The sequence below is a fragment of the Magnolia sinica genome, chromosome 6 (assembly GCF_029962835.1).
Source record: "Magnolia sinica isolate HGM2019 chromosome 6, MsV1, whole genome shotgun sequence".
Lineage (NCBI taxonomy): Eukaryota > Viridiplantae > Streptophyta > Magnoliopsida > Magnoliales > Magnoliaceae > Magnolia > Magnolia sinica.
In genome coordinates this window covers 46,436,421-46,447,737 of record NC_080578.1, presented here as the reverse complement: position 1 = coordinate 46,447,737, position 11,317 = coordinate 46,436,421, and the positions used below count along the sequence as shown (strand labels likewise).

At 41.4% G+C, this 11,317-nt stretch overlaps 1 protein-coding gene across 4 annotated transcripts; it reads left to right on the top strand.

Annotated features, from left to right (window-relative positions):
* Window positions 1–378: 378 nt before the first annotated feature.
* Window positions 379–7,949, top strand: LOC131248731 (2-alkenal reductase (NADP(+)-dependent)-like). Of its 4 annotated transcripts, none has more exons than XM_058249146.1 (6): window positions 379–662; window positions 3,799–3,910; window positions 4,159–4,330; window positions 5,496–5,578; window positions 6,028–6,131; window positions 6,987–7,949. In XM_058249146.1, exons 3-6 carry the CDS (start codon window positions 4,163–4,165, stop codon window positions 7,076–7,078), a joined length of 447 nt encoding a protein of 148 aa, XP_058105129.1. In that variant the 5' UTR covers window positions 379–662; window positions 3,799–3,910; window positions 4,159–4,162; the 3' UTR covers window positions 7,079–7,949. The 4 variants fall into 4 exon arrangements, with proteins under 4 accessions (XP_058105129.1, XP_058105132.1, XP_058105130.1 ...); XM_058249147.1 differs by lacking the exon at window positions 379–662 and adding an exon at window positions 3,389–3,711 and having other exon boundaries at window positions 7,044–7,949; XM_058249148.1 differs by lacking the exon at window positions 379–662 and adding an exon at window positions 3,390–3,711 and having other exon boundaries at window positions 6,982–7,949.
* The last annotated feature ends 3,368 nt before the right edge of the window (window positions 7,950–11,317 follow it).

The window sequence follows — 11,317 nt, the reverse complement described above, 5'->3', positions numbered from 1 at the left end:
TGGCTTTAAGCCTTTCCTGATTTAAAACGGTAGTGAACCGTACTCAAATAGTGGCTGTTGTATGTTGTTACTTTCACTTTTTTATTGGTGTGTTCCGATTGATTATTGTATATTCTTATTTCTTATTACTATAGTTTATTGTATTATTTTAAAATAAATGGATGGAATGGATTCTATTAGAACCCTCTAAGTGGACCCCACATGGCCCGAGAGTCACGTTTATGTAAATCTACTGCAGACTACTGGATTATTTTCATCCCTGAAATGCCCTGATCCCTTCAAAACGCCCAAAATGCCTCCCTCTCCCTCTCCCGATCTCCCTCTACCGATCTCAACCCTTAGCGATGTTCGTGTTTTACAGACATTCATACCCACCAGTTTTGAAAGTTTGTTTCCCTCGCATTTGCAATCTGCACATCCAAACGCCTTAAAAAAATGTAGGGTTCTTGATGCCGATCTCTCTCCGATCCTTCAATCGGCCTTACCCAATATTTGTTGTAGTAGATGTAGGATCTGTAATTAGGGATGCAATCTGCTATAAACTCTTGTAATTCACTTCATCTACACTCCAATCATCGGAGATGGGATTTTCGAGATCTCGTTTTCTTCTTTCTCGGACATGGATCGGTTTCAATAGAAGAAGAAATCATCGGTCGGAGAAGGTCGGTGGAAATCGCTCTTATGATGATTTTTTCACCTTTGGATTTTGGTGTTTTGATGAGGCTGTATGTTGAATTCCAGGGGTTGTAGGGTTTGATTTTGTTTTCTTGTTAACGATTGTTCGATTCTACTAGTAGTGTTTGGAAACTAACCTCTGATTGATTTGATTCCATTTGGGAAAAATTCTCTCTGTGTCAATGTCTTGTGTTTCTGCAAGTTCTAGGGTTTCTGGTGAGATTTATGTGCTGTGTTTTACTGTTTTGGAGTCCTTGGAGCTAATATGTGGGGGCCGACTGTGGATGGGTGGTGGGCTGGGAATGCCTTTCATGGAACAATCTCTGCCGCTTGATTGGTGGACTTGGTACGATTGGATGGATGTCAGTTGTCTTCTTTTTCAGCATCACCTGTCCAGAGTGGGGCTGACCACAGGAAGGACCTGGGTAGCTAGAAGTGGTCTACATGCTGTCTCAGACTCTGAATGGGACCACTTCCAGCAAATGGGACTGTTCATGTGGTGGCCCCAAATGGATGTCAGTTGTCTTCTTTTTCATCATCATCAGTAGATCTTATGCTTTTCAAGTGAGTTCGATATTTCCCTGTTTTCTGGGACTCTAGCCAAACATGAGTAAGTACATATTTCCTCGTAGCTCCGGCCTGACTTTTGGGCCTCTAGGCTTTGGCCAGACATAAGAGGTGCATTTTCTCCTGTGGTTTTGAGTCATGGATCGATTGGTCTGATTTTGGGCCTGTAGCCAAATACTAAGGAATTCATCATGCAATGGACGGACTAGATTTCACAGACATCAATGTGGGGCCTACACAACCTGGGAACGGAGACTACCATAATGAGAGACATGTTTCAAATTGAATTAGAGAGGCTTTAGAAGTCCCAAACATGAACGATCTTGCACATCCACCCTTGGTGAAGCAATTTCTGTTTTATTGTTTTTGTTGAATCCCTTGGAAATATAAGCAGTGATTCTATTTGCTATTGTTTCTTAATCTAGTGTGGATAAAATCTTTGGTGAAGCCAACGAAAGACATAATGAAAGTTCGTGGCATTAAATATGCTTGACATGAGTTTTTTCTTGAGGGTACTCATCTTCCTCTTGGTCCATGATATCCTGGCTTTTTGTCATTTCATTCCTATAATTTTTTTTTTTTTTTTTGTATTTTATATTTCTGAGAAGTGTGATATATATATATATATATATATATATATATATATATATATATATATATATATATATATAAATCATTGGATTCATAAGAAAAGGGCCTCCCTTTCGTGCAGAACCTGGTGGATAGGACAAATAGAGGTTCTCTCCTCCAATGTGGGGTAGGTTCCATAGCCCCAAGACTTCAACAGTGTTCAGGTCCATTATTGACGAATCCAATTTGCTAGGGAAGGTTTTCTGTGAAATAGCGATGCATGCTCATCTCCTTTGTTTATACTCTGCTGAACTGTGTGTACCTTGTATAGTGAGACACCCTTAGGGTAAGGAGGAACGGGAGGGCAGCTTTTATAGATTCCTTCTCACATTTGATAGGGAAGAGCGATTCTCCTCATTTATCAGGGAAGGCTGGAAGTGAAAACTAAGGCTTGCATGTCTCAGAGAGGGAATTGGGGTCTCTAAAAACCTCCTTGTTGCAGATTCCCGAGGACTCTAATTTAGTCGGAAGACTTCAGAAAGTGGAAAAGACATGGGATCATGCTTTATCTTCTCGTTTACTACGCTTGGCAATAGGTTTCATCAAGAATGAGAGAAGTAGGTGCAATGATCTTAGTTGACAAATGAGTTGTGGGATGCGCCCGTTGGTGGATCCAAAGATGAAAGGAGTGCCACTGTATCGGGAAGAAAAAAGCTTAGCTGAAGAGATTTGAACCTGCCATGGAAAGTGAATTTGACTTTTGATGCTCCTTGTATGAGTTTGATTGTTATAATATAATACATTGAGAGGAACCGCCCCCTCGGCACTCAGGCAGTAACTCGCCCATTCTCTCTCTTAATGTGAGAAGTAGACTTTCATTTACTCGACCAGTCACCCTCGAGCCCACTATGAATGAGGGGAGGACGGCAAACCACGATGGGTTTGGTTTAAAAAATTCCTTTCATAACTGGGGCGAGCACTTCGTAGAGCCTGGGCGGACCCTGTTCCCCTTCGTCTTGGGTGTCCAATGACAGATAGGCTGGTTGAGTGAGGCAAAAACCTGAGGTTAGGGCTGGTAAGAGTTTGTTAATGGGCAACTCAGCCCGACCCCTGGAACTCAGTAGGCTCGCTGCTAACAGAGACTAGGAACAACTATGCTGCCCCCACCTGCTAACAGCACCATACACACACGGCTGATGTACGTATGTGGCCCTCGCGTCGATCTTACCTCCGCTGCCTGCCCGTGCGTGGGTCGACTCACAAGAAATGCAGCTAGGCAAGTACGAAAGACAACCAAGGACAATAGATGCGGATTCATTAGCTGCTTTTTTTAGGATTCTATACCTGAAAAGGCAAGGTGACCTTGCCTTTTCAGGGCAGGGGGTAAGAAGGGGTAGAGGAAATGCCTCGAGCCTTGTTTTCACCTCTCTCTTTTTCGAGCTTATTCGAACACGGGCCTTTTGAGGGTATATAATCTCTGTTTGTTCAATAGATTCAATTACTTTCAATTTCGATTGTATATTTACATACTCGATTTTCTTATTAATACTCAAACTAATAATAGTACAAATTCGTGCTATCACGCACTATCATCAACCAATCCAGATCGTAAATGTCCAAAGAAACTGCAATGATCAGACAATCGTAACCATCCAATAACAGAGTCGTATCTGGTGGCTTACGCTTTTTTTTTTTTTTCAAAAAATGAGGAACGTTGCATGTGAACTTTCACATCCACCACTTTACCGAATCCACTAAGGTGACCTATGATGGTGATGTTGTTATTGAGGGGGTTGCATATTCTTCTCTCAATAACATGTGAAGGCTAAGGTCCTTTTGAATAAACGAAATCCTTTGCTAACAAACAGAGCTTCTTCTCCTCTTTCACTTAAGATTTTGGTACTGTTTTTTATTTGTTTGTTTTTGAGCACATATTCTTCATATGTATAGACTTCTGTAGCTGATTGTTTGATTTCATCAATGCAGAGACGATATCAAAGTTCGGCTCAGGACTGTTTCTTCTTGTACAAGTTATTCTGCTGTTGGATTTTGTACATGGATGGAATGAAAATTGGGTTAGCAAAGATGAACAGTTCTGGTTGGTTGAGCTATCTTTTTACTCTCTTTTTTTTTTTTTTTTTTTTTTTTTTTTTAAATTATAAATTTTCCTCTCTTGATGCTCTAGCTGCATGGCCTTTGGACTTTTTTTTTTTCACATCCTTGATATGGTTCTCTTGTTTCAATTTGTGGATCAGCATGTGTATACTTCTTTCTTTCTTTTATGTAAATTTCCTGATGAGTAAGACTTTCTTAAAAATTTCTAATGTTTTTTTATGCTGAATCTAGGTACATGGCGTTGTTTGTTGTCTCGCTTGTTTGTTATGTGGAAACATTTTGCTTCTCGGGGCTGCTCTTCCACTGGTTTACTCCCTCAGGACTTGATTGTGGTCTTAACACCTTTATCGTTATGACTTTGATTCTAGTTTTCATTTTTGCTATTGTGGCGCTGCATCCAGCTGTAAGTTGTTACCTGTTTTATCTAAATCATTTGGAACATTCTTTTTACCTATTAGAAAGGCATGCACTAGCATTTAGGGTCTCACGCAAACTAGTTTGGGAGTCGTATGGATGAAAATGCATGACAAAACAGTGTGTATACAGTTTGAATTTATCTTCAATCATTTGCTCAAGGCCCGAATATTCATAAGTAAAATGTGATGGATAGCCATACTTACATGATTTTGCTTTCGAGTGTAATTGATGTGTTCAAGCTTCTTAATGTGTAGACTATTTATACGCGCGTCATCTTCATCTGAAATTGTTTCATTTACGTTTATTGAGCTGTTGGTTGTTTATTTGTGTGATGGGATTGGATGAAATTGAGTAGCGTTGGTTTAAAAGAACAAATACTAATCTAGTTTTTTAGCGGTCCAAAGAGGAATGTGAGTATCTAATCGAACTTGCCAAGCCTCACATGGCGAGGTCGACAGTTGTTGATTGCACAACTGGTCGGAGTAAAGACAACTGCTTCTGGCGAAGTCATTCTTTAATGAATTTTTGGCTGGTTGGATGACTCGATCAAAGCATTAGAGAAGTTCAGATGTGTCATTTAGGGCAGTTCAGATTCTTTGGGATCAAAGTCTTTGCATATTGTATCTACACTGTATCATTTGAATGGTAGTCCTTCAATTATAAAAAAGAAAAGGCAATAGAAAGTTATCCTACATTCTTAAAGATGGCTGCTGATCTATGAATTACATTTTGGGTTTGATATTCGTAAGAACCTCAATTTGTTCCGAGTGTTATTCAATTGGAGTTCTGCCTACAAAATAGCTTACAACATAGCATCTTACTGAAGTGAACCAAGTATAACACCAATCCTGGTCATTTTTTAGTTGTATGTGTAGTGTTATTGTATTTCTCTTCTCAACTATTATGTTGAGGCCACAATTTGAATGGTTGGGTTGTTCTATTGAGGAGGTTCCTGGGTCACAGTTCATCCACGTTGGGGCCCAACATACCAATGGTCAGGATTACTGAACAATGGATGAGGATCAAGTAATTCCTGGTAATATAAATATGTTCACATGCAGTCCCAAAATGCAAACTGTTATAAAATAATGTTTCTGTTACCATTGTTATGTAGTAGGGAAAAATTGCTAATATTTGTTTTGTGGGTTCAGGTTGGTCTATTGAAGAGTAAGTTTGGGTTTGATGATGCTTTCAACTACAAGGAAGAACCTGACTTGACTGTAGCTTTAAAAAGGTTAAGTATTCGTGTTAGCATATGAGAATCTCAAACACCATTGATTTAATTATCTTCAAAACATCGTTGTTTATTTGTCCACGAGCCCTTAAACATAGCTAAACAAACACACTGTCCATGTGTTGACATATAAGCTGCACATCAGCTGGGTCACACAATGAAAATGATGTGGCCTCATAATCAAGTTGGCCCACCCAATAGGCAAGCCACACATGTTGAAGTTGCTTTAGAAAGAATTACCAAAATCTCACATTCTACATGTGTGGTGTCCACTTGTTGATTGGACAACTTGATTATTTAGACAGGTCATCTACCCAGACCTTTGCACGTGAATGTGGGCTTAGCAAAGCTCTGCACTGTGGTTGGCAATTTCAATTTTCAAAACAAAGAAAATGGTATATGGGTGTCTCGTTTCCTAGTTTATACAAATGTTTGGAATTTATTGTCAGGCATTTTCTTGAGGGCATCGACATTTACTTTGAGAGCGTGGGCGGCAAAATGCTTGATGCAGTACTAGCGAACATGAAGTACCATGGTCGCATTGCAGTGTGCAGTATGTTCTCTCAATACAACCTCGAGAAACCTGATGGTGTGCACAACTTGATGTATCTCATCAAGATGTGCATCCGAACTTGTGCTTGATTGGGGAGAATCCAGCTCAGCTGCATTGTCCAGGATAATTTCGATGACCATTGATCAGGGACAGGGGACCCACCATACACATGGTCAGCATGTTTCTGATGACCATTGATCTCATGGGCCACCATGTGGCTGGGTCAGAAGCCAAAAGGTGGGAATGGCCATTGGATAGATCACATAGTAGTGTTTGCATAGCCTAGGGTCGAGAATCCTATAATTCCTCATTGCTAGTGTATGTAATGTAATATTACTATTGCTGATATTTGAAAAAAAAAAAAAAAAAAACCACTGGACATTTAAGCTATTCTGCTCAGTTCAAATATAGCAACTTCTAAACTCAACCATAGAGAACATCAACCATAGAAACCACATCTTCTATCTTCTTTTTCTTTTTCTATTTGACTCAGCAATGACAAAGGAAGCACCCACATTTTAGTAATCTAAACTGTTCACCTGTTCAGCCCACCATGGGATGGGCCTTGATCCACCATCTCCCCTATCAGATGATTGTGACCATTCATGGTTTGCAAGTGTAACTTCATGGAATGGACTTTTCAAGCCCAGTTCACTTTGTTTCTTGTGATCAGATGGGGGAGATTTTCTGCATTTCTCCCACTCACTGTACAGTTGTGGGGCTGAGCAAATTGCTCTGTCAATTTCAGATTATTTACCATTTAAGAAACTAAACTTTCACTATCATCTAATTGAATTAAAAGATAATGGCTGTAAGAATGCTAACGATGGTAAGTATCCCGTGCACATAGGAAAGCTCTATGCATAGAACCAGATAAAAAGAGGCAATGCAATCTGGCCATTTGCTTGATAGAAAGGAAGAATTTCAGAAGCAAAATCTCTCCTTGAAAGGATCCAACCTTCATCTTCGGACTCAGACAAGCGTGGCCCAGATTTGCATATGAAATCCTTTGAACGTGCATGTGAAATGCTAGCAGGTCTCAAGTGTCAGTTGATGAATGGAGCGATAGGAACAAAAATCCAGAGATCTTCTGCTTCCTCTATTACGGGAATCTTGAATTCCCCAGGTTCTGGTGAGGCAAAGAAGAACTGACTGCAAGTCCGGCAAGGAGCTGACGGAAGCAGAAATGCATGATAGGGCTGTGGATATGTGCAAATGGGTGAGGTCCAGTCATTCAGTTGGGCCCCACAAGGGCTAAAAATCAATGGTAGGATCAAGTCATCTGAATGCAGAGTCAAATTTCAGTTGGGAATGAATGGTCTGTTTAAGCGTGTTCTGTTTTTTTTTTTTTTTTTTTGAAGGCTGTGTAAGAAATTCTTCTTTCTTTGCTCATGAAATTCTTTCTTTCCTCATAATAATTGGCTTGTTCCAATAATGGGTGTGGTCCATTCATCAGGTGTGCCCCCAGCATGTTCTGTTTGATGATGTTGCTCCCTGATGCATGGACAGGGCAGTCCTATTTCAAAGAATGTGGAAACAGCTTTAAAATTCAGATGAGATTCTGAAGTAGTTCTGTATTCTTTCTTTGTTCATAAAATTCAATCAGAAATTACTTGGTTGTATGCCTAGATTCAATAATGGGGCTGGTCCATTCATCAGGTGGACCACACTCGGATGTTTTTGCCACCTGATGAGTGGAGCGGGTCCTGTTTCTCAATGGTGGTGGAAAACAGCTTCAGTTTCTGTTTGTATTAGTAATGTGGCTGAGCCTGTGGAGCTGGTCCTGTTTCAATGAAGGTGGAAACAGCTTCAGTTTCTGTTAGTATCTAAATGGGTTTAAAACTATTGGCAACATTAATCAGGGTTTAAAACCGTTTTTAAAATTTCGTTCCTAAAATCTAACCGTTGGCACTAGAACGGTTTAAAACCATTCCTAAAATTCTGTTTCTAAAAACTGAAATGCTACCCAAAACGGTTCTGAACCGTTCCTGATTTTCTGCGACACAATGGTAGTAAACTGTTCCTGAAGCATTTAGGAACGGTTTAAAACCGTTCCTAAATGACGATTTTAGTATACTGGCAAATGGGTCCAATCACCCCTCTGATTCTATGGAATATATGGTCTCGAATTACAATCTATGGCTTAGATCGTCCCAAGGACAAGTTAAATGGACAAATATCAATCTCTCACTTTCTTCCTTCTACTCTCATTGTTGCTTAATGTGTAATTCACAAGAGAGCCTCTTCCCATTTATAGGGAAGGATGGGAGTTTGGATAAGACCAGAAATTATTGGTATTATCCTTATCTCCTCATCTAAATCTTCATTTAAAGTTGAATTTGAAATTCAACTTCGAACAGAAGAAAGATAAATGATTAATAGAAGGGAGGCCAAACCTCATGGGACCCACCCACTAGTGATTGCCCACCAATGGGCTCCACTGGCCTATGTCCAACACTTTCTACGTTAGCACTTTGCTATTATGGAAGCATTTGACTGTTGTCTTCTGTTGTATTTTATCCACCCGTTTGGTAGATATCTCAAAATGAGTTCCTAACTGTCATTATGTATTGGAGATCTTGATCACTCTTATATCTAATTATTGTCAGCTAAAATGAGATGAACTTATTATGTATTAAGGATGAGTATCTCTAATACATGATCGTTGTTGAGGAAAATGAGATAATCTCATTTTTAAGCATCTACCATACAGGGCCAAAGCATCTCACATGATTTGATTGTGTTTGGGGGCTTGGAGTTGAAGATAAAAAGATGGGGAAAAAAAAGGTTGGGCTCATGATTCTAGCGTGTTCAAAAAGGGGTGAAAGTTGGATGGGCTGGTCTGGATACATGGTTCGACTGAGAAATGAGGACCATGGGTGGGGCCAGGTAAGCTTGATATCTAAATTGTACTGCGCCTGTGTTTGGACATGCCTCAGCATCCGATATGAAAAGCTGGACCAGCTTATTTAGCACTATTGCTAGAATGGGCTGGGTAAGCCTCAACTTGCTATAAAGGCACCACCCAGCTGGATTTCAACTTGAACGTTACAACCTATGCCTATGCTTGACCTGACTTTATGGGCCAAAAAAAACATAAAATTTTTTTTACGTCAGGCCCGGGGTTTATGAGTAAAGCTCAAAATTATGGGTTAGTCTTGTGCCTGATTTTATAAGCCCTGGAAAATTATGGCCCAGGCATGGGTTTTGATCATTAGGCTAGGAAGCGCGGTATCAAAACAATCCACATCTGATTTGGGTGCATCTTAAAAGGAAATTACTTCTTTGTTAGACAACTGTAGCAAAACTGGGCCATGAGTGGACCTTATCGATATTAGATCAAATATGGACATTACTAACAAGGAGGGCCTACTTGATAGTATCCAACAAAGTTTCAATTCCCTATCTTATATAACATTCTTTTTATAACTATAATAGTACACATCTTATATGACCCGTATCCTAGACCGTACCATTCTGTAGACTTCCGCGATCCTCCCTATCGAATTTCGGTAGACCGCGACCTGTAACCGGCATTTGCGTGCGACCCTGAGTCGTATCCCGTATATCCGAGTTAACTCGACCCGAGACTTGTACTCTTGCGACCGTGCCATCGCCGCGGTTCCAACGTCGCGTCTTGCGCGCCAATGTGATACTCAGGCCAGGAGTTGTGGGCTGGCGTTTATATCGAGGAAAACGCCGTGCGTTGCGAATTTCAAGAAAATCTCTACAACCCATCACATCAATCAATCAAAGTACAACCCATCCCTCACATCAATTAATCAAAGTACAACCCATCCCTCCATCTCATTCTCGAGTACACAAGCCATTCTCCAAGTCAACTCTCTCTTACACAACCCATACCACCCCCATCATCCATCACTCTTACATCACCCCTCTCTCTCTCTCTCTCTCTCTCTCTCTCTCTCTCTTTCTCAAGTCCATCTCCCAAGCAACTCCCAAGGAGAGGACGTCCAAGCTTCCCATGGAGAAGCTATGGTGTGGCCCACTTCCTAGCCCCCCTAATCTTCGATCTCCACCCTTCAATCTCCATCGTCCTCCATCAAAATCGAAGCCTAGGAACTATGGAGTCCATGGAGCCTAGAAGAAGCAGTGGGTGTTCGTAACTCTATATCATGATTTTGACTTAGGGCCCACTTTGATGGGACCCACTTTGATGTATGTGTTGTGATCTAAGAGGGGGCCATAGTGGCAGGGTCCCTCAACTACACTTCTCTCTCTCTCTCTCTCTCTCTCTCTCTCTTTGTGATGAAGTATGGCCCACCTGATCCAGCGATCATGGGATTTGATGAAGGGGAAAAACTCAAACATCAGCTGGATCCCAGCTTTGTAGCCATCGATGTGGACCCCACAGTAATGTGTACATGATCCTCGCTGTCCATCCGGTGGCCCGCACACTGTCCAGCAGTGGGACGTCCACTGACCAGCGAGAGCGGCCCGCCTTGCTGTTGGCCATCTGGACGAAAGGCAAAACACAAATATCAGTGTGATTTAACGCAAGTGGGCCACACTGACGTGGATCCCACCTTATTGTATGCGCTACATCCACACCGTCCGTCCAGTTGGAGAGGCCAATTGGATGTAGGCCTGATGGTCAGGCACAACTGCACCTGTTGCTATCCAACAGCAGGCGTTGCTGAAGGAAAAACACAAATTTCAGATTGGTCCTTTGCTGGTGGACCACACTCACATGGGACCCACCTCTTTGTATGTGTTTCATACATGTCATCCATCCGTGGATTCCATCCACGTGACCCACCGTTGATGTACGTACCTAGCATCCAGGCCGTCTGGACGCTAGACTATATTATAATATATATATATATATATATATATGTGGTGGGCCCCACGTTGGACCCACCTATTCTGGCAAGTGGATTGGCTGGTTTTCCAACACACTAGCTATATGGCTACGTATTGACGTCAGCAGGTCTGTGGAACCCACTGACATGATGTATGTATTGTATCTTCACCGTCGCTGCACGGTGGACCCCACGGTGATGTATGTGTATTATCAATGCCGTCCATCCAGATCGTCCATCTGGACGGTGGCCTGGCCACTCACACCGGCTATATAGCTGCTGCTTTGGTGCTAGCAGTTTCTATGGGCCCCACATGAGGCTTGTGTTACATCCAAAGTGTCCATCCCATTTGGTGAGCTTGTC